We start from the raw sequence: 22,279 nt of genomic DNA on the forward strand, positions 1-22,279 counted from the left end.
ACAAATAAATAAATAAAAATAAATTTATATTAAAAAAGTAGGATCATGTGGGATTTATCCCAGGGATGCAAGGATTTCTCAATATTCGCAAATCAATCAATATGATATAGCACATTAACAAACTGAAAAATAAAAACCAAATGATCATCTCAATAGATACAAAAAAGTTTTTGATAAAATTCAACATCCATTTATAATAAAAACTTTCCAGAAAGCAAGCACAGAGGGAATATACCTCAGCATAATAAAGTCCATATATAACAAACCCACAGCTAACATCATACTTAATGGTGAAAAGCTGAACGTATTTCCTCTAAGATCAGGAACAAGACAAGGATGTCCACTCTTGCCACTTTTCTTCAACAGTTTTGGAAGTCCTAGCCACAGCAATCAGAGAAGAAAAAGAAATAAAAGGAATCCAAATTGGAAAAGAAGAAATAAAACTGTCACTGTTTGCAGATGACATGATACTATACATAGAAAACCCTAAAGATGCTACCAGAAAACTACTAGAGCTCATCAATGAACTAAGTAAAGTCGCAGGATACAAAATTAATATACAGAAATCTGTTGCAATTCTACACACTAATGAGCTACCAGAAAGAGAAATTAAGGAAACAATCCCATTTACCTTGCATTAAAAAGAATAAAATACCTAGAATAAACCTTTTGCCTACAGGAGACAAAAGACCTGTCCTTGGAAAACCGTAAGACTGTGATGAAAGAAACTGAAGACGACACAAACAGATGGAAAGATATACTGTGTTCTTGGATTGGAAGAATCAACATTGTTAAAATGACCATATTACTTAAGGCAATCTACAGATTCAATGCAATCCCTATCAAAATACGAATGGCATTTTTCACAGAACCAGAACAAATAACTTTAAAATTTGTATGGAAACACAAAAGACCCCAAATAGCCAAAACAGTCTTGAGAAAGAAGAACAGAGCTGGAAGAATCACACTCCCTGACTTCAGACTATAAAGACTACAAAGCTACAGTAATCAAAACAGTGTGGTACTGGCACAAAAACAGACACATAGATCAATGGAACAGGATAGAGAGTCCAGAAATAAACGCATGCACTTATGGTCAATTAATTTATGACAAAGGAGGCAAGAATATACAATGGAGAGAAGACAGTCTCTTCAATAAGTGTTGCTGGGAAAACTGGACAGCTACATGTAAAAGAATGAAATTAGAATGTCCTCTTATACCATATACAAAAATAAAATGAATTAAAGACATAAATGTAAGACTGAATACTGTAAAACTCCTAGATGAAAACACAGGCAGAACACCCTCTGACGTAAGTCATAGCAATACTTTTTTGGATTCATATCCTAAAGAAAAGGAAATAAAAGCAAAAATAAGCAAATGGGACCCAATTAAACTCACAAGCTTTTGCACAGCAAAAGAAACTATCCAGTGAATGAAAAGACAACCTACTGAATGGGAGAAAATGTTGGCAAATAATATGACTTATAAGGGGTTAATAGTCACACATATAAACAGCTCATACAGCTCAACATCAAAACAAACAAACAAACAAACAACATTATTAAAAAATGGGCAGAAGACCCGAACATACATTTTTTCCAAAGAGGAAACGAAGATGACCAACAGGCACATGAAAGAATGCTCAACATGCTAATCATCAGGAAAATGCAAATCAAAACCATAATATCACTTCACACCTGTCAGAATGGTTATCATGATTATCATCAAAAAGAACACAAATAAAAAACAGTGGCAAGGATGCGGAGAAAAGGGATCCCTCATACACTGTTGGGGGGACTGTAAATTGGTGCAGCTAATGTGGAAAACACTATGGAGGTTTCTCAAAAATTAAAATTACCATATGACCCAGTAAAATTCTCCTGCGTATATATCCAAAAAAACCAAAACCACTAATTCAAAAAGGTACATGCACCCAATGTTCACAGCAGCATCAATTGCCAAGATATGGAAGCAACTTCAGTGTCCATCAAGAGATGAATGGATAAAGATTGGTGAGTGTATATACATATGTATATATATACACATACACACACACACAAAAGACTACTACTCAGCCATAAAAAAAGAAAGAAGTTCTGCCATTTGCAGCAACACGGATAGACTTGGAGGGCGTTATGCTAAGTGAAATAAGTCAGACAGAGAAAGACAAATACTGTATGATATCACTTACATGTGGAATCTAAAAAACACAACAAATTAGTGAATATAACAAAAAAGATGCAGACTCACAGATACAGAGAACAAACCAGTGGTTACCAGTGGGGGATGGGGGGTAACAAACTATGAGTGGGAGTTTATTGTAAGGATGTATTGTACAACACGGGGAATATAGACAATATTTTGCAATAACTGTAAATGGAGTATAACCTTTAAAAATTGCATAAATTTTAAAATTTCTTCTATGGAGAAAAAAAAAGAAACATTAAGCCATCAACTGATGAATGGGTAAACAAAATGTAATATATCCCTACAACTGAATATTACTCAGCGATAAAAAAGAATGAAATACTTATTCATGGTACGACATGGAAGAACCTTGAAAACATTATGCTTAGTGAAAGAAGCCAGACACAAAAGACCACACATCGTATGATTCAATTTATATGAAATGTCCAAAACAGGCAAATCCACAGAGGCAGAAAGTAGATTAGTGGCTGGTTGCTAGGAACTGGAAGCAGGGAATTGAGGCTGACTGCTAATAGGTACAAAGTTTGTTTTGGCAGTGATGGAAATGCTCTGGAATTAGTGGTGATGGTTGCACAACAGAGTGAAAATGCTAAAAACCACTGAATTACACCCTTTAAAATAATGAATTTTATGTCATGTGATTTCTAAATCAGGAAAAAAAACAAAGAAAGAAAACACATAGGGTTAGGATAATCTTATTGCTTGTAGACAGTTTTCTTAAGAATGGAAAAGTTCATCATCAGTTTTCCCTAAGTTTATATTTGCAAGATAGTTACCTCTTAAGTTAGAAGGGCAATGCTAAATATTTATGGTGTTTAGAAAGGAATAGTTACATGTACCGAGTAATTTTACACGCTTTTTACAGGCCAATAAAAGGAGAATGAGAAATTTCAAAATGTGACAAGATCTACTATACCTGGTGACAAATATCTGCCATCAATTCAATCAAGTTTTCCTTGACAGCAATATTACGAGATCCTGAAGAATATTTCCCTCTGCTTCCTATATGACTTATTTCATTAACTAGCAGATCATATACATTGTATAAGATACTCTTCCACTTTCTTGATGCATAGGCACCTGTAATTTTAAAAAATAATTAATTAAATTAAAATATAATTTATACATACAATCCATTTGCACCGCCAACTCCCACAAAACTATTCAGCTGTTAAGGTGGAAACATTAGAAGACATCTGGTCCAGCCTATTTAGTACTAATGGCTCTTCTGACAATATCCTTACAAGCTCTACTTCATAATGATGTCCATTTCACACATTTCACACTCAGTTAACTGTATTTCTTATAAAATTCTTCCATATTCTCATCTATCTCTAACCAATTCAATCAAAATCTCAATCAAACTTTCTTTAATTTCTTCTCTCCCCCAAAGCAAATTAATACTGTCCCTCTTATACATAAGGACCAACTTCTCTGTATGTCTTTAAGAGAAAAACACTACCAGTTCCTTCAACGAGTGTACAAATAACATGTTATCCAGACTTATCATCATCCCAGTCATCTTTCCCTAGACACACTCCAGTCAACTTATGTCCCTCTTAAAATGATGACTCTACAAACTCTGGTAAGCATAATATTCCCAACCACGATCTAACAAGTATGGGGAACAATGGGGCTGTTTCCTCCCACAAAACGAAGAACCTATTTAAAATCTATTAATGAATTTAATTAATCTATTAAAGAACCTAATAAAGTCTATTAATGTATACTAAAACTATATGCGTGTTTCTGACAGCCTCATCATCTGCCAATTTTCAATTGATCCTAAACATGCACTTAACTAAAACCCTAAACATGTCTCACCATCTCTTAATAAGCCTGATTTTCATTCTGGTGAGAGCTATGTGAAAGATGAAAAACTAAGGAAAGCCACCATTCTTTCACCTCCAGTGGTTTCATGGGCTACAAATACATCTAACTATACATACTAGAAGAGCCCATGAAACATACACAGCTGCTTTTGATAAAAAGTGGCTACAAACAGTTTTCCTCTATTTTAGCTACTATTCAATTAATGTCCTTAATAAGGTCATTACACTAGCCATGATGAATTGGTCCAAAGGCTAGTACAAGCCAGATTCAAAACATAGCCTAAGCATGAGAGAACTCATTCAATTCTAGTTCCACCCAGTAAAGTTCCTGTCTACTGAATGGAGCTACATCATCCATGCAATACCCTTTTGGTGAAAGACAAACATAAATGAATGAAGGGAGGATAAGTCATTCATTTCTGGTTTCCCTAGCAAATATGTATTTATCTTCCTTGGGAACTGACTAATCTGGCTGGTTCAATCCACATTTATCTATTTTATTTTCTAATAAAAGCAATATGTAGATAAACAAGATCCTGTCTTCTCTAAATTCTTTTACTCCTACAGTCTGCGTCACACCTCTTAGCACCTAATTATTGCTGCATAATCAGCTCCTAGAGGGAATAGTGTCTCATATTTGTTTGTATTCCTCACAAAACGTAGCATTGTACTAAACAAATGGTAAGGCATGATATGATTTGCTACCTACCATAGCTTCAAATTAAAAAAAAAAAGTGTGAAAAATATCCTCATGACTGACACTATTACCAAGCAAAGCAATCCAGAGGAAGGTCATAACCTCCTATAACATACAGATTTCATACTTAACCCTCTATATTTCAATGAAGAAGCAAATTCAAAATAGCAAAAACTTTCTTTATACCTTTTTCTTGAGTTTTGGCTCCCTTTGGATGATGGATATAAATTTGTAGTTGAAATAACTCAATAATTACTTCTTTTAAGGAATCATTAAGTCTATGTTGAGTCCAGATATAAAGTAAGGTAGGAAGAATTTCATCTCCTAATTCACATACTCGAATTCGAAAGTTAACAGCCAAAGTTTTGAGGAAGATAATAAATGCTGCTAAGATATGATTTAGACCTGCAGAGCTCTTTTCTTGTCTGTAACAGAAAATAAACAGACTTAATATAACAGGGGAAAATGCAGAAACTGAAGACAGTAATGAAGTTGCGTGCTGAAAGAAAAAAAGTTCTGATTTTCAAATAATAGTAGCCTTACTTTCAGAATTATTCAGAAAAATCACAGCAGCACTACTTAGCAACAACAAAAAATAGTTCCTATTCGGCATTGGGAGATCACTCTGTTAGCTCTCCCTGCTGCTGAAACACTGTCTAAAATTATATAAAACTAATTTGTAATACCTACCATTTATAAAATATTTCACATTATAAATTGGGTAATGCCACACAAATATAAGATACTGATATTTCCAAAATATATTCCTATTTCATTTTATTCTTAGCACATTACAACTATCTTCAAAATTCAGGAAAATAAAAATATTTAGAGGCCATATAGCTTTTCCTGTTATTAAAAAAGCAAGACAGATCTAGAACATCATTACATGTTCTGCATATTGGATATTCAGGAAGTGCTGGACCTAACACTTTCCTTGGGAATCCACTAGTTCTACTATAATCGGCCAATGATGTTTTCAAGTTGGTAAAATTTAGTTACTCAATCTAAAACACAGTCTTGTAAAAAGATCAAATGGATTTCCAATACAAAACAAAAACAGATTAGATTACCTTGCATGCTGAATAGCCTTAGAAAAAAAATCCAAAAATTTGGAATTTAATCCATCAGTCTGCGAACAGCATCCTTTGGTCACAGCTTCAATTATTCTAGCCACCAAAACTCTATTAATGTCTTGTGAAGGTTTAAGATACAGCTGGAAGTACACAGAGAACAATTCTTAAAAAAAAAAAAAAAAAAAATGTTAGTTATGTTTTTAAAAAGAAAACTATCGAAACATTTAACTTAGATGTCAAAATTCAATTTAAATTTCAATAATCCCACAGACAAAAGATTAAAAATTATATTAATTTATACTTACTACAGTAAGAGCATTCCATCAATATTTATTTTTATAAATTAAACTGCCTTCAAGACAGGAACTACAGGCAGCAGAGTATGTGAACACCAGTTTAAGAGCCAGATCTCAGATAAGCTACTTAACTTCTCTATTCCTAAATTCCTTCAGCTAGGCCTAACAAAGCACTTGACAGTGTACTCTCCACAGTTTTGTTTTGTTTTGTCTTAGTGCTATTTGATTAATAATGTGTGTAAAGTGTGTCAAGAACTGTGAAAAATCTGAGACTTTACGCTATTTGTAACCCAACAAATTAGAATGCCAGTTTCACGGATGTTGGCAGAAGACATGAAATTCCTGATCAGAGAAAGAGGACAATTTATTTCTCACAGCAATGAGAGTAGCCAGAGTACCTTCATTTTTGCATAAATTCCTCAATCTCAAAAGCAATGTGAAGAGGGACAAGTGACACAGTTCAAATGATGAGCTACCATACAGGAGAGATATCCCAAGCAATGAGCTGCAAGCAAACCTTCCTTTGTTCTGGAGGAGGCCATCATCTCTGTCATCTCTATCTTCCAAGGCTCACTGTACATACTTTAAAAAACAGTCTGGAAAAGAATAGTCAGTGTCATGTCTTTGACATGACATGCAGAAACGTGAAATGCATTGAGAATTATCTCCCAACACAATGAAAAGCAAAGTTGCTAAGGCAGGATTTTCTTCCCATAAAGAGATAATTAGGAAGTCCTCAGTTAGCAAAGTGACTTAAGAATAATTTCAACTGTATATGTCAAATAATTCTGCAGAAATAGCTTAAAGTCAGAAATGTTAAATTCAAAAGAATAAGGACAATATAAAAACCTCAAACATCAAGTAGTAAGAAAAATGATTCCTATCATATCTGACTTTATAGAACTCTACACAAGTGCTTCCCAAAGTTTTTTCACTACATGCAATACCTAAATAATGGTAAAAACATGAATTAACACACACAAATTTGGAGACAGAAAAACAGGAGGCGTTATCTTTAGCATTTCCTTCTTATTACTTGGCAAGAGCAAAGTGCTGAAACAGGAAAAGCCAACAATGCAACTCTCTGTCTCTGATTAAATCTCAACTTTCAGGGCTTTTATTTTACTTGGGGAAATTATCCCAGTTCTCACAGAATCCAACATATTCCTCTAGTAAGTGGGTAAAAAAAAAAGCTAGTATAAGACATTCAACAAAAGAGTCCTACTTCTCCAAAAACGGCGGCAGTGCATGCCTCCAAATGAATTCCCTTTCTCCATGAATTCAACAACAAAAAAAGCTCAAAGAGCAGATAGCAAAACAGCATGATATTAAAAAGCAGTTTCTGCAGACTCACAGACATAAAGAACACACCTGTGGTTGTCAAAGTGGAGGGAGGTGTAGGGGAGGGAAGTATTGGGAGTTTGAGATTAGCAGATGCAAACTTTTATATATAGGATGGATAAACAACAAGGTCCTACTGTATAGCACAGGGAACTATGTTCAATATCCTGTGATAAACCATAACGCAAAGAATATGAAAAAGAATGTATATATGTACGACCAAGTCACTTTGCTGTATAGCAGAAATTAACACAACATTGTAAATCAACTATTCTTCAATAAATTTTCTTTTAAAAGGAGTTTCTGGAGTTAAAATAAAATAAAACCCCAAAAGACATCATTAAATGTAGATTCCTTGGAATTTTACACATAGACAGCCATATCATCTACAAATGTGAAGTTTTATTTCTTCCTTTCCAATCTGTATGCCAATTATCCTTTTCTTGCCTAACTGCCCTAGCTAGGACCTCCAGTACAATGTTGAATAGGAGTGGTGACAGTGAATACCCTTGTCTTGTTCCCAATTTTTTAATGAAAAGTTTTAAATTACAGATTTGATTTCTTTACTCGTTACAGAAGTATACAGATTACCTATTTCATACTGGGTGAGTTTTGATAGTGTGTGGTTTTAAGGAATTGTTCCATTTATTTTCAGTCATCAAATTTATGTGTGTAGACTTGTTTATAGCATTCCCTTACTATTCTTTCAGTATCTGTGGAATCTGCAATTATATCCCATTTAATTCCTAATATCAATAATTTGTGTCTTTCTTTACCTTACTCACTCTTGCTAGAGGGTCTAGATTTTGATGTTTTCAAAGAATCAGCTTTTTGTTTCAATAATTTTCCTTTACTGTTTTGTTTTCATCGATTTCTGTTCTTATCTTCTGCTTGAAGTCTTTGGATTTGTTTGTTTTTCTAGTTTCTTGAGATGGAGGCTAAGATTATTAATTTGATATCTTTCCTCTTTTCTAATGTAGGCATTTAATGCTATAAATTACCCTCTCGACATAACTTTAGCTACATTCCACAAATTTTGATATGTTGTAATTTTCATTTTCATTCAGTTTTAAACATGCCTTGAGAATTTTCTTTCCACCCATGAATTATTTAGAAGCGTGTCATTTATTTTCACAAAAGTACTATGAAGGAAAGAGTACCACAGTAGAAAATAAAAAGAGAGGAAGAAATTAGGAAAAACAATCAGAAAATGGCCGTGACATGTAAACTGAGACTTGAAGGACAAGAAAAAACAGGCCATACAAAGGGTAGCCTCTGAAAAAAGAACAAATGCCACAGGTAAGAAAGAGCTTATACCTTCTAAACAGGAGTGTGTGAGATGATCCATAGCTATGTCAGAAGAAAATATTAGCGCTCCTATTTTTTAATTAAAACTAATTACAAAAATTATGCTTTACTGATTTTTAATATAGAAATCGACAATGGCCACTCTGGAAGACAGTTTGGCAGTTTCTTAAAAAACTAAACATACTTTTACCATATGATCCAGCAATCACGCTCCTCAGCATTTACCCAAATGAGTTGAAAACTTATCTGTACACAGATGTTTATAGCATTTTCATTCATAATCTCCAAAACTTGCAAGCAATCAACATGTCTTTCAGTAAGTGAATGGATAATTAAACTGTGGTAAATCCAGACAGTGAAATATTATTCAGTGCTAAAAAGAAATGAGCTATCGAGCCATGAAAAGACATGGAAGAACTTTAAATGCAAATTACTAAATGAAAGAAGCCCCTCTGAAAATACTATATACTGTATGATGTCATACTATATGACATTTTGGAAAAGGCAAAACTATAGAGACAGTTAAAAAGATCAGTGGTTGCTAGGGATCAAGGTGGAGAGAGGAATAAATAGGCAGAGCACAGAGGATTTTCAGGGCAGTGAAACTATTCTCTATGATACAATAATGGTGGACACATATCATTATACATTTCTCAAAAGCTACAGAATGTACAACACCAAGAGTGACAGTGTAAACTATGGACTTTGAGTGATATGAGGTGTCAGCGTAGGTTCACTGACGGAAACAAATGTACCGCTTTGGTGCTGGATGTTGCTGTGTACGTGTGAGGTCAGGGGATATATGGGAACTCTGTACTTTCTGCCCAATTCTGCTGTGAATCTAAAACTGCTCTAAAAAAATAAAGTCTATTAAAAAAAAGTTTGAAAATCACTGGGTTAGAGAATCTGAATAAAGGCCACTGTAGCAAGAGCATAGAAATTAGAAGGATGGGGTGGGCTTTAAGGTCAGAGAGATAGGCAGAAGCAAAACTACGTAGCACTTCCAAGACCTGAAGGGAAGTCCATATCTTATATTAGTTATACAAGAAAGCAACTGAAGGTTTTTAACTTTTCTTCCTTTCTACCTAATTAGAAAAACTATTTTCTTCCTTAGGACAATCTTAGGGCTCTTGCTTTGGAATCCCTTCTTCTCAGAAAACATACATGAGCAATTTTCCTGTGTATTCAACTACTCTCTCTTCACTGAATCCTTCTGATTACATGTATATATACTTCAATCACTCTCTTCTTTAATAGGACCCCCCTTTCCCTTCCCCTTGTAACCAAAACTTTTGAAAATGTTGTATTTGTTAATCCATTTTCTCACTTGTCACTCATGCTTTCACACCAGTTTGTTATACAACTGAACACCATCAACCAACTGACTCTAACTGCCATGTATAGAATAATTCATCCAACAATAGCAGATACACATTCTTTTCAAATGCATATGGAACACTCACCAAGTTAGACCTTATCCTTGATCATAAAAGAAATCATAACAGTTATAAATAATTTTGGTTATAAAAAGCATGGTCTCTGACCATAACATTAAACCACAAAAGGAAAACAAAACAGGAGAATTACCCCAAATGAATGGGAATTAAACAACATACTTCCAAATAATCCAGGGTCAAAGGGAAACCCTCAAAAAAACCTAGAACATATTTTGAACTGAAGAAAAAGAAAAAACAACATTGTCAACATTTGTGAGATGTGACTAAAGTAGTGTTTAGAGAAAAACTTATTACATTAAATGCACATATTTGGAAAGAAGCTCTCAAATCAATGATCTAAGCTTAAGAAACCAAAGAAATGAAATCCAAAACAATCAGAAGTAAGGAACTAATAATTATAAGATCAGACTCAGTAATGAAAGAGGCAATACCACTACAGAGCCTAAGCACATTAAAAGGATAATGAGACAATAATGTTCAAGAACAACTTTACACTCATACGTTCAACAACTTATATGAAATGAACAAATTCTTAAAGAAACAAATTCCAAAGGTCACTGAAAATATGTAACCTAAATAATCCTGCATCTATTAAAGAAATTGAATTCATAATTAAAAACCTTACAACCACCACCACCTCCAAATTCAATCCAGTAACATACAAAATGGATAATACATCATGCCCTAATAGGGTATATCCCAGAAACACAAGGTTGACTCAACCTGTGAAAAACTGATCAACATAATTCACCATACCAATAAACTAAAGACAAAAAAACCCATGATTGGGCTTCCCTGGTGGCGCAGTGGTTGAGAGTCCGCCTGCCGATGCAGGCGACACGGGTTCGTGTCCCGGTCCGGGAAGATCCCACATGCTGCGGAGCGGCTAGGCCCGTGAGCCATGGCCGCTGAGCCTGCGCGTCCGGAGCCTGTGCTCCGCAACGGGAGAGGCCACAGCAGTGAGAGGCCCGTGTACCGCAAAAAAAAAAAAAAAAAACAAAAAAAACCAAAAAAAAACATGATTATCTCAATATATACAGAAAAAAATTCAATTCATATCCATTCAATATCCATTCATGATAAAAAACCATGAGCAACCAGAATAGAAGGGAATGTCCTCAACCTGTATTAACAGCTAATATGCTGAACTTCCCTGGTGGCACAGCATATAAGAATCCACCTGCCAATGCAGGGGTCATGGGTTCGAGCCCTGGTCCGGGAAGATCCCACATGCCATGCAGCAACTAAGCCCATGTGCCGTAACTACTGAGCCTGTGCTCTAGAGCCCGTGAGCCACAACTACTGAGCCCACAAGCCACAATTACTGAAGCCCATTCGCCTGCAGCCCGTGCTCCACAACAAGAGAAGCCACCACAATGAGAAACCCGCACACTGGAGCAAAGAGTAACCCCCGCTCGCTGCAACTAGAGAAAGCCCATGTGCAGCAATGAAGACCCAACGCAGCCCAAAATTAATTAATTAATTATTTAAAAATAGCTAATATGCTAATGATCAAACACTGAATATTTCCCCCTAAAACCAGGAACAGGACAAGGAAGGATGTCTCTTCTCACTACTCCTAATCAAAATCATATTGGAGGAAAAACTATAAATCTCTTAGAAGAAAACACAGGGGGAAAGTTTCATAACATTGGATTGGCAATGATTTGTTGGAAATGACCCCAAAAGCACAGGCAACAACAACAAAAAAATAGATAGACTGTATTCATCAAAGCAAAACCTTTTGTGCATCAAAGGACACTATCATCAGAGGTAAAGGCATCCCGTGGAATGGGAGAAAATATTTCCAAACCATGTATCTGATAAGGAATTAATATAGAATACATAAAGAACTCCTACAATCCAACAAAAAACAAACAACCCGATTAAAAACTGGGCAAAAGATTTGAATAGACTTTTGTCCAAAGATGATATACAAATGGACAATAAGCACATGAAAAGTTCAACATCACCAGTCATTAAGGAAATGCAAATCAAAATCACAATGAGACACCACTTCATACACATTTACATTAGGATGGCTATTATCAAAAAAAGAGAGAAAGAAAAAGAAGTGTTGAGGAGTTAGCGACAGGGAGGGCAGGGGGCCTGTGCTTTGTTCTGGGGGAGGAGGTGGCCAGTTTAGGGTCTCAGGGGACAGGTGGGGGAGATGGCAGAGTTAGATGGGACTGGGGGGGTGAGGGTGCCAGGAGAAGGAAGGTTGAAGGGGAGACTAGATGTTGGGGGAACTGTGCTGGGAAGAGCTGCGTCAGAAGTGCCCACAGTAACCCGGGGGGAGGACAACACCCAGGCCTGGCTGTCGCAGCTGCTTGCTGGAGAAGGGGAGCCTGACCTCTAGGAGGGCGCCGCTCCTGTACAGAGCATTGTGAACCCGCCTGGGGATGAGGCCTGGTGTTGTGGAAACTGAAATTAGCTTCGCGGGGCTGACAGTTCTGGCCCAGGGCGGTGGCAGTGCACCCCTTTAGACTTTTCCTCTAGGTTCCATGCTTACCTCTTCTGTGACCTCACTCTGCCCCTCCTCCTCCCTCTTAACTCTCTCGAGGTTACCCCTTCACTTAAAACATTGCTTCTGGTAATCTGTGTTCATCATGGCAAGCTGATGGCAGCAGGAGAAATGGAGCCCCTGTCCAGTGTGAGTCGTAGCAGTGCAGGAGGGGAGACCCTGGAGGAGGAGAGAGCCCGCCTAAATTGATGTCTACAGATTGAATTTCCAGAGGCTTAGGAGGAGGAGTTCCCCATTGTCCTGTTTCCAGGCCTTGCTCAGGAAGCCCTGTATTCATTCAGGAGACCATCCTTTAACGTTTTCAGATGAGCTTATGAGGGGGCAATCTTTAAAAGTCCAAAGCAGATGCATCCGGGGCCTTCAGCAGATGCGTTGCTTTGAGTGTGTAATCCGGGAGCAGCGATCTCTGGGCACGTGAATGCCACCAGGCACCTGTCCTGTTCTGGGGTGGAGGTTTTCAGATGCTGCATCTTCTAAATTCAGCCTTCTGTTGTACTAGTTTTGTGCTACGAACCTTGCTCCCAGAGGACTCGTAAGCTGTAGAACATTTTAACACGATGCCACAACACAGAGTGCTGCCTTGTAGATGGAGCTTGCAGATGCATCCCAGTGACCCTCTCATCTACCTGCCCGCCTTCCTGTGCATTGGTCGGAGGAATTCTTAGTGTGATGATATAATCTGTGTGTTGGGAAAGTGTTCAAGATGGAAATGCCTTAGGCAAATACTTAAATGAGCCAACTGGCAAATTGAGGGGGGTCATTGTACTGTGCTGGAGATACGAGTTGGTCATGCCCCAATTATGATAGAAATGGCAGGTCTAGTTTGGGCATTCCTACTAAGAAGGGAGTGGTCAGGGTACCGATAGTGATCTTTGATTCATCTTGCTCTATGTGTTTTTTAACTTCGATTTTACTTGATCAGATTTCAGAGTAATTTTAGTGTTCAAATGGGAGGACCCTGAGGTGAGGGGTGGTGGGGAGGGAAAAGCCTACCACAGGTGCTGGGAGGGGTGGGCGTGAAGAAAGGGAGAAGGGGGGAGGGTTGTGGTTAGGTGTGGGTTGTAGAGGGTGGGAGTGGTAGGGAATGTGGGTTGAAGGGAATTCTCTGAAAAGATCAGTAGGCAGAGCTCTGGGGAATTATATAGAGCTCATGGGCCAAGAAAATACTGGTTAATAGTAAATTGTTAATGCTAGTTAAATTATCGCTTGGAAGCAAAAAAAAAGTCACTTGGAAACTTTCTAAAATGCTTAGAACTCTGCTAAGTGCAGGGGAAAAAGCAAAATTGCTTTGCTGCAAGATGGGGAGGACTGAAAAGGTAACTAAGACCTGGTTATTGGTGGCTTGAAAGATTGGTGTCAGAAATTTGCATCAGCAGGTTAACATCCTTCACTGCTTTCAAGCTCCTTACGTGGTTTATCTGAAGATGTGTGGTATTTGGGAGAGGTCTTCGAAAAGACTTTAAATACCCATATTGTGGGCTTTTAAAGTAAGCTTGAGATTTTGGAGTGCACTTAAGATGGTGAGATGTACTCTTCTGGGTTTTCACTGAGGTTTTGCAGTTGAAAACTTGAGCAAAGTGAAAATGCAATGACTTCTAAAGGAATTTTGTGTTACTTCCTGCCTTAAAAGCACATCTCTTCTTTGTGATAAGTATTAGAAACAGCAAGAGTTTTTACTTTTCGTCGTCATTGTAATAAGGAGAACCTAATGACTTTTTGTGATCACTGTAAAATTACTGTAATATTTGGTAGCAAACAATCCATGTAGGCTTGCTAAGGTTACAGTTAGTAATCCACTGTATCTTTAGTTTTGAATGTTTGTGTTTTTTAAGTGATAACCGTATTAGAGAGGAAGCTATCAGCCAAAATCAGTTTGGGAAATAAGCAAAACTGGGGATGGGGAGGTGCTTTATTACTAGATTATGGTGTGCTTGTGAAAATTCAGGGAAAGATCTGAATTCTTTGTGATAAAGTAATACCAGTGGCTTTAAAAAAAAAAAAAAGCATTGGTGAAGGTGTGGAGAACTTGGAACACTTGTGCATTGCTGATGAAAATGTAAAATGGTGTAGCCCTTGTGGAAAACAGTATGGTGGGTACTCAAAAAATTAAACACAGAGTTACCGTACGATGCAGTAATTCCACTTCTGAATATATACCCAATTGAAAGCAAGGACTCAAAGAGCTATGTGTATACCATGTTCATAGTAGAGTTATTCACAATATCCAAATGTAGAAACAATCCAAGGGTCCAATGACAGATGAATGGATAAACAAAATGTAGTATACACATACAATGGAATATTATTCAGACTTAAAAAGGAAGAAAACTCTGACATATACTACAACATGGATGAACCTTATACATTATGCTAAGTGAAATAAGCCATTCAGAAAAGGACAAACACTGTACAATTTCACTTACAGAAGGTACTAGGGTAGTCAAATTCAGAGACAGAAAGTAGAATGGCTGCCAAGAGCTGGAGGTGGGGAGCAGGGGAAGTTCCCGTTTAATGGGTACAGAGTTTCAGCTTGGAAGATGAAAAAAGTTCTGGAAATGAGTTGTGATGGTTGCATAACAATGTGAATATACTTAATGCCACTGAATTGTATATGCAAAAATGGTTAAAATGGTAAATTTTATGTTATGTCCATCTTACCATTAAAAAAAAAATCATACTGAGGTCCTAGTCAATATAAGGTAGAACAAAGAAATAAGGCCACATGGCTCAGAAATGAAGGAACAAAAAACTCTCTACTTGCAGATGACACAACTGTCTAAATAGAAAATTCCCCAGAATGAACAAAAGAGCTCCTAGATCTAATAAGCAATTTTAGCAAGGTCCCAGATCAATATGGTATACAAAAGTCAACAGTACTTCTGAACAACATGGAAGAGAAAATGTTTTAAAGAGACAGTAAAATTTACAAACTACTGCAGTATAAATCTAACAAAAATATACAAATTCTATATGCTGATAAATCAAAAAAGACGTAAATAAATGGAGAGATATACCATGTTCATGGACTGGAAGAGTCTATGTTAAGATGTCTATTGCTCCTTAGTTCAATAGGTCCAACGTGATACCAATAAAATCCCAGCAGGATTTTTTGTAGAAATCAACAAGCTGATTCCAAAATTTATATGGAAATGTTGGTTTAGAAGACTAAGGCCATCTTCTCATCTCACTCTAAACTCTCTCCCTAGACAATCTAATCCATAACCATGGCTTCAATCACCACCTCTACCAAATATATTTTGAATGTAAACTTCACTTCTTGAGCAGGCTTCATTAGAGAAGTAAATTTCAGAGACGGTAACTAACTAAAAAAAAAATTCAACAAAAAGACTGACTATCAGAAGTGAAAGTAGTTTGCTTAAAAATAGAGAATTTCAGAGAACATGCCAGATGATGGAATCAGAGTAAAGAGACTACAGGAACGACTGCCTTTGTTTCAGAGACCCATAGTTACAAGTAATAATCTAAAATGTACAAATATTCTAAATATTTAGGCTGAACCATTTTGGTGACAGACGTGTCGGTGTACCCTAGATATCACTGGCCTATTCTCTAAAGGCTGCCACTAGGCTTACTGAGGGCTCTGTTTGGAACAAAGCCTCCTTTGTGTTCAGAGCAACAGCAAAGGCCCCAGATAAGAAATTAAGCAATAGCTAAGAAGGCCTTTATTCATGTGGGAACGGTGGAATACAATGTAGACCACTGATTAGGTCATGGGTTTATGGTCCACAAACATCTTATTTTGAAATGATAAACTGATGGTAAAAAATATAGATAAATGTCTTTTAAGTTAGCACAATTTATCTTGAATACTTCTCAATGAAAAATACTGAGTTTCTAAATTTTCAGAGGTGGCTGTATTAGAAGACTTTGACATCTGGCTTAAAGTCACCTCATTAAAGCCAAATACCATTTTCACCCATTAAGCCACCCAGAGCCAGAAATACTCCACTTTTGAAATCAATAAACTCAAAAATTTCAGCCTCTGACCAAACTTCCTTTGTGGTCTCTTAGTACCTCTCACCTACAAACTGTCAACAATACCTCCATGGTACCCCACTCTACTTATCTTGTAAGTCACTGGGTCCTACATATTCTATTCTAATATTTCATTTCAATTACCTTACCAGTGACCTGCAAACTGCCTAGTCCTAATGGATACTTCCACATCTTATTATTTCTACAACACTTTAAATGTCACACCCCTTCCAACTTGAAATTCTCTTGCTTTCCCTTTATGACATCTCTCTTGGTTTTCTTCTTTCTACTTTAATCATTGTTGCATTTAGGTGTCACTGATCTGTGAACTCACTGCATTATAACTTTTGGTTTACTTGGTTTTTTCTGTCATTGGACTGTCAAGTCTTTGAGGACAGGTATGGCATCTTTCAATTCTGTAATTTTAGTTCTGATAGCAGGCACCAAATACATTATTAGTGACAATTTAAGAAGTACATAATACATGAAAAGTGTCAGATTCTATAATCATTTAATTTCACTAAGGTACTGTTAAACTGTGAGGTCATTTGGGGGATATAAATAGACTCTGAATGCTCTTTTGGTGAAATTTCATTTCACAAGGAAAAATTCACAAATAACAAACTTCAAAACATACCTGTCCACTGTTGCTGAGATATTTCACACCAGTACTTTCTCACTGAAAGAATGTCCTTCAGCAATATGTTGCTACAATCAGCTCCATAAATGGCACCATTAGATGAATCTTTCACTGTCTCCATGATATAATTCAAGAGTTCTTGACATTTTAGCCTGGGTGCTCCTATTTAAAAATAAAACAAACAAACAAAAACATATAAATCTTAAGAAAAGTAAGTTAAGGATGCTTGGAATGGCAATTGTATAAATAATTCCATTTGGGAACTTACTATTAACTAACCTCCTTCTCATAAAACACGGATTAGCAAACTATGGCCCAGGGGCAAAATTCAGCCAACCACCTGTTTTTGGAAATAAAGTTTTTTGGACCATAAACATGTCTATTCATTTACATATTGTATATGGCTACTTTCATGCTAAAATGGCAAAGTTGAGTTGTTGAGACAGAGACTACATAGCCTGCAAAGTCAAAAACATTTACGATCTGGTTACTTTACAAAAAAAATTTGCCAATCCTATAGGATTATATAGCAAAAACAATCATTCATTCTACCTTAATAATTCACAATTTCTGACATTAGACCTTGAGTGACCCAAAGTTTCCTGGTATTTTTTATAAAAACCTGATTAGAATAAGATTATAAAGAGAATACTATTTCCTTTGAAAAGCAAAATTACTTCCAAGTCCTATAATAGCATTTATTATATATACATATGTAAGGCTATAATTTTTAGTTTTATTTAATTATTAGAGGTCCTGAAAATTCAGAATTAATGGATATATATATTTTTTAATGGAACTCTTTTTCTTTTAATTTATTTATTTCTGGCTGCATTGGGTCTTTGCTGTGCACAGGCTTTCTCTAGTTGAGGCAAGCAGGGGCTACTCTTCGTTGCGGTACACGGGCTTCTCACTGCGGTGGCTTCTCCTGTTGCAGAGCAACGGGCTCTATGCTCGCGCACTTCATTAGTTGTGGCACGCAGACTCAGTAGCTGTGGCTTGCGGGCTCTAGAGCACAGGCTCAGTATTTGTGGCACACGGGTGTAGTTGCTCCGCGGCATGTGGGATCTTCCCAGACCAGGGCTCAAACCCGTGTCCCCTGCATTGGCAGGCGGATTCTTAACCATTGTGCTACTAGGGAAGTCCCTGGATATATATATATTTTTTAATTTATTTAATTTATTTATTTATTTTTGACTGTGTTGGGTCTTTGTTACTGTACGCAGGCTTTCTCTAGTTGCGGTGAGTGGGGGCTACTCTTCGTTGCAGTGTGCGGGCTTACTGCGGTGGCTTCTCTTGTTGCAGAGCATGGGCTCTAGGTACTCGGGTTTCAGTAGTTGTGGTGCGTGGACTCAGTAGTTGTGGCTCGCGGGCCCTAGAGCACAGGCTCAGTAGTTGTGGCACGTGGGTTTAGCTGCTCCACGGCATATGGGATCTTCCCTGACCAGGGCTCAAACCCACGTCCCCTGCATTGGCAGACAGATTCTTAACCACTGCACCACCAAGGAAGCCCTGGATATATTCTGAAAGGTAACAAAAGTACATTTAAAAGTTATTTGTTACTTTCAGTAAATCGTATTGCTGTCACAGCTGAAATTTTTCGTATTTCAATATTAACAATCTTAAAATTGCATATAAATTTTTTGTTGTAAGTTACGAGCAGGGTGCAAGTCATTATGTATATTTGAATATATTCTAGTTTAGGATTTTTTATGATGAGACTAGTTATTTAGAAGTATGATAAATAAATATACACGGGTATAACAAAAAATCATCGCTTCTTGGCCTTTTGGCTAAGATCAAGTGTAGTTTCTGTTCTTATTAGTTTAAAAAATCATTTTTACTTATGGCTTATAATTTTAGGCATCTGGCTAATGATGAAATGCACAATCATAATATCCTCTGCTGTAACACCCTGTGCATTTCTCTCTTATAGTCTTCCTAACATTTTCTTAACTATAACATCTGTTATAGTTGAACAATATTTGCTTACTGGTTCCTTCCCATCTACCTCTTTTTTTCTGATCTCTGTTTCTTTCATCATACCTTGGGTACCAATGTTAAGCAAGTCTGGCAAAGTCTGGACATGTGTTTAAATTCTCATCAACCCTCCAACCCTTTAAAAAAAAAACTGAATAAGTGAGATGACACGATAGTAGCTCCTGGTTTTGCTCCGAGATTAAAGATGTTTAAGTTACAAGGTAAAACTTGAAAGAAAAAAAAGCCTTGAATAAAAATATCATTTTTCAACCATTTGAATAATCTTACACTGAAAATTTCATCCATTTATTCCTATAAACCAACATATTGATACTTTCATACATTTTTAAATGTGATCACGGGCTTCCCTGGGGGTGCAGTGGTTGAGAATCCACCTGCCAACGCAGGGTGTATTCCTGGTGGATTCCAGGTTCGACCCCTGGTCTGGGAAGATCCCACATGCCGTGAAGCAACTAAGCCCGTGCGCCACAACAACTGAGCCTGCACTCTAGAGCCCGTGAGCCACAACTACGGAAGCCCACGTGCCTAGAGCCCATGCTCCGCAACAAGAAAAGCCACCGCAACGAGAAGCCCGCACACCACAACGAAGAGTAGCCCCAGCTCGCCGCAACTGGAGAAAGCCCATGCTCAGCAACAAAGACCCAACGCAGCCAGAAATAAATAAAATGAAAATGTGATCTCCATTGTTAATTTTGCAATAGAAGGTTTTTTTCACTTTAAAGCAAAATTCTAAGCTGCAAACTTTTCTGATGGGCTACAAATAGGCTACAAATATCTTTCTCTCACTCACTCACAAATTCTGTCAGACCATATTAAGATCTATTAAGAGCCCAGCATTAGTAGCTAGGAATACAAATTTTAATGGATGCAGAGCAAAAGCAGGTGCAAAAATATTTCGGTGTAGCTTTCTTCTGTCTATGCTGGAGTCCCTGCTCAGGACTTGCAGCTACCCACACAAAATGGCATCTCAGAGGAGCCAAAAAACTAAATTTTTGCTAAAGCCACTGTCTTTTAGACTCAAGTCTCATACCACCATTCTGAAACATCATTCACTAACAATCTATATCCTTCTACTTAATAATGTTTACCAACATTGGGCTTTTCTGATTCTTAAACTAAACCTGGCATCACAAAGCCACTTTCTTATCTGTGAAAAACAAACGAAGTTTGAGTCCAAGTCCCTAAACAAACATTTCCGCCACTAGCTTTTCAGCATTGTATGAAAACCATTTCCTTACATAAGCCTACTAGGATTCTGCATTTTGGTTCAAAAATTTGGCTTTTCAAAACTGTATAAGTTCAAAATGGGAGATATGTGGCTCATCAGGAGCAAAAAAGAACTTGGGGTTTTTTTTAATCAACAGTAAGCATGCTATTAGTTAAAGAGTGTGGTTCTGACTGCCAAGAAAGCTAATGTGATCTTGGAATGAATCAGTAGAAGTATAGAATAAAAGATATGGAAGTCCTGCTCCACTCCATACAAATAAGAATATGCCTATAAGATTGAGTCCCACACTTTAAGAGACAGGGAATTAAACTGAAGAATATTCAGAAGTGACACAAAAACTAGCTCGTATGAGCAACAGGAAGTAGGTCTGTTTAGCTTAGAGAAGAGGACTCAGGGGAAATATCATGGGTAACTTCAAATATCTCAAAGGATATTTGAAAAAAGGATATTGAAAAAACTGAGTTAGTATTTTTCTGTATTATCTCAGCAAACAGAAGCAGTAACAAAAGGAGACAGGTTTTCACTACTATGAAAACTACTAAAACAGAAAAGAAAGCCTCAAAAGGCATGTTTTATCATTAAGGCTACCTAAGTGCCAGGGACATATAGATGGGATCCAAGAAAAATGGGTAGATGAAATAATATTTTTTAATCCTTCTAAACCCTGAGATTCTATCATTCCATGCTTGTATAAATTCCTCCAAATATTTGAACCTATAGTATTAAAAATCAGTATATGTACTAGAAATTAAGAGTTAGCACTGAACTTTTATCTCACCATATTCAGACCAAACTCATGTAACAATAATCTATTAAGCCAAGTAACAGCACTTACTTTTATTTGCACATTTGATGAAGTATTTGACTAAGCTACTGATTTCTTGCATCTTTTTCTGCCTGGTGGCTTGTGTTGAGGTTGATACATTTGGTTTTGCTGTTCTCAGACATTCCGTTTCTTTCTGAATATATTTCTGTAAAACTCTTCAAGAAAGTGCAATGTAATTTCAGAAACTCATTAAATACTTAAATTATTATAATAGTTTCAAAAAGTCCTTCATGCCATCATAAAGAGCATTGTTTAAACCACATTGCTTCAATCAATGTACCAGCTAAACAAAACAATTACATTTCTTTTTTAAGGCCTAAGCCCTCAACACCAATTTAAAGTCTGGCCTGCAAAGCTCTTAATCTGTAACCTCCAGGATTTTCTATTGCTTTCTTGCCTGCTTTCTCATTTTATCACTAAAAGCTTGCAATGCTATTAGGGGCTCTCAATTCTTTCTCAACTCTGTTACTCTGTACATGACCTATCTCTTTCCTAGGCAGTTGGTAATGTCTCTAGCCTTTAAATGAAGCCTGCCTATAAGATATTCATGATCAGCTGGGTACGTCAGGTGCATATTTGGCCTACATGATCAGCTTATGCAAAACAGTATTCATCTTTAGATAACTATATTTGTGGTATTTGAAATAAAGTAAGTAACCAGAGGAAAAGAAGTATATATTTTTCATGTTATCTACAATGATATTTGCAATAGTCTATCTAGTACCAAATAAGAGCTAAAAAATAAAATAGATTATCTGTTCTAAACGTTCAAGAACAATACTCATATTTCGCCTTGACTAAAAATGTTCTTTCAAGTTTATCAGTATTCTATATTAATTTAAAAT

The 22,279-nt window shown here is 36.7% G+C and overlaps 1 protein-coding gene and 1 pseudogene across 6 annotated transcripts in view; one reads left to right on the top strand and one right to left on the bottom strand.

Moving 5' to 3' along the window:
- Positions 1 to 22,279, bottom strand: part of ATM (ATM serine/threonine kinase) — a 140,135-nt gene that overhangs the window by 112,867 nt on the left and 4,989 nt on the right. For all 6 annotated transcript variants that reach the window (XR_004527828.2, XR_004527830.2, XR_004527829.2 and 3 more), the window contains 5 exons: positions 21,444 to 21,589; positions 17,377 to 17,541; positions 5,815 to 5,980; positions 4,928 to 5,166; positions 3,129 to 3,292 (listed from right to left, as the gene is read on the bottom strand). Coding sequence is in view for 3 of the 6 variants with exons in the window: in XM_019941951.3 (XP_019797510.1) it covers positions 3,129 to 3,292; positions 4,928 to 5,166; positions 5,815 to 5,980; positions 17,377 to 17,541; positions 21,444 to 21,589 (880 nt within the window). In the remaining 3 variants the exon portion in view is untranslated. The remainder of the gene's footprint in view (positions 1 to 3,128; positions 3,293 to 4,927; positions 5,167 to 5,814; positions 5,981 to 17,376; positions 17,542 to 21,443; positions 21,590 to 22,279) is intronic.
- LOC117313466 (U2 spliceosomal RNA) lies at positions 19,153 to 19,274 on the top strand (annotated as a pseudogene).

This window comes from Tursiops truncatus, chromosome 8, assembly GCF_011762595.2.
Source record: "Tursiops truncatus isolate mTurTru1 chromosome 8, mTurTru1.mat.Y, whole genome shotgun sequence".
Classification (NCBI taxonomy): Eukaryota; Metazoa; Chordata; class Mammalia; order Artiodactyla; family Delphinidae; genus Tursiops; species Tursiops truncatus.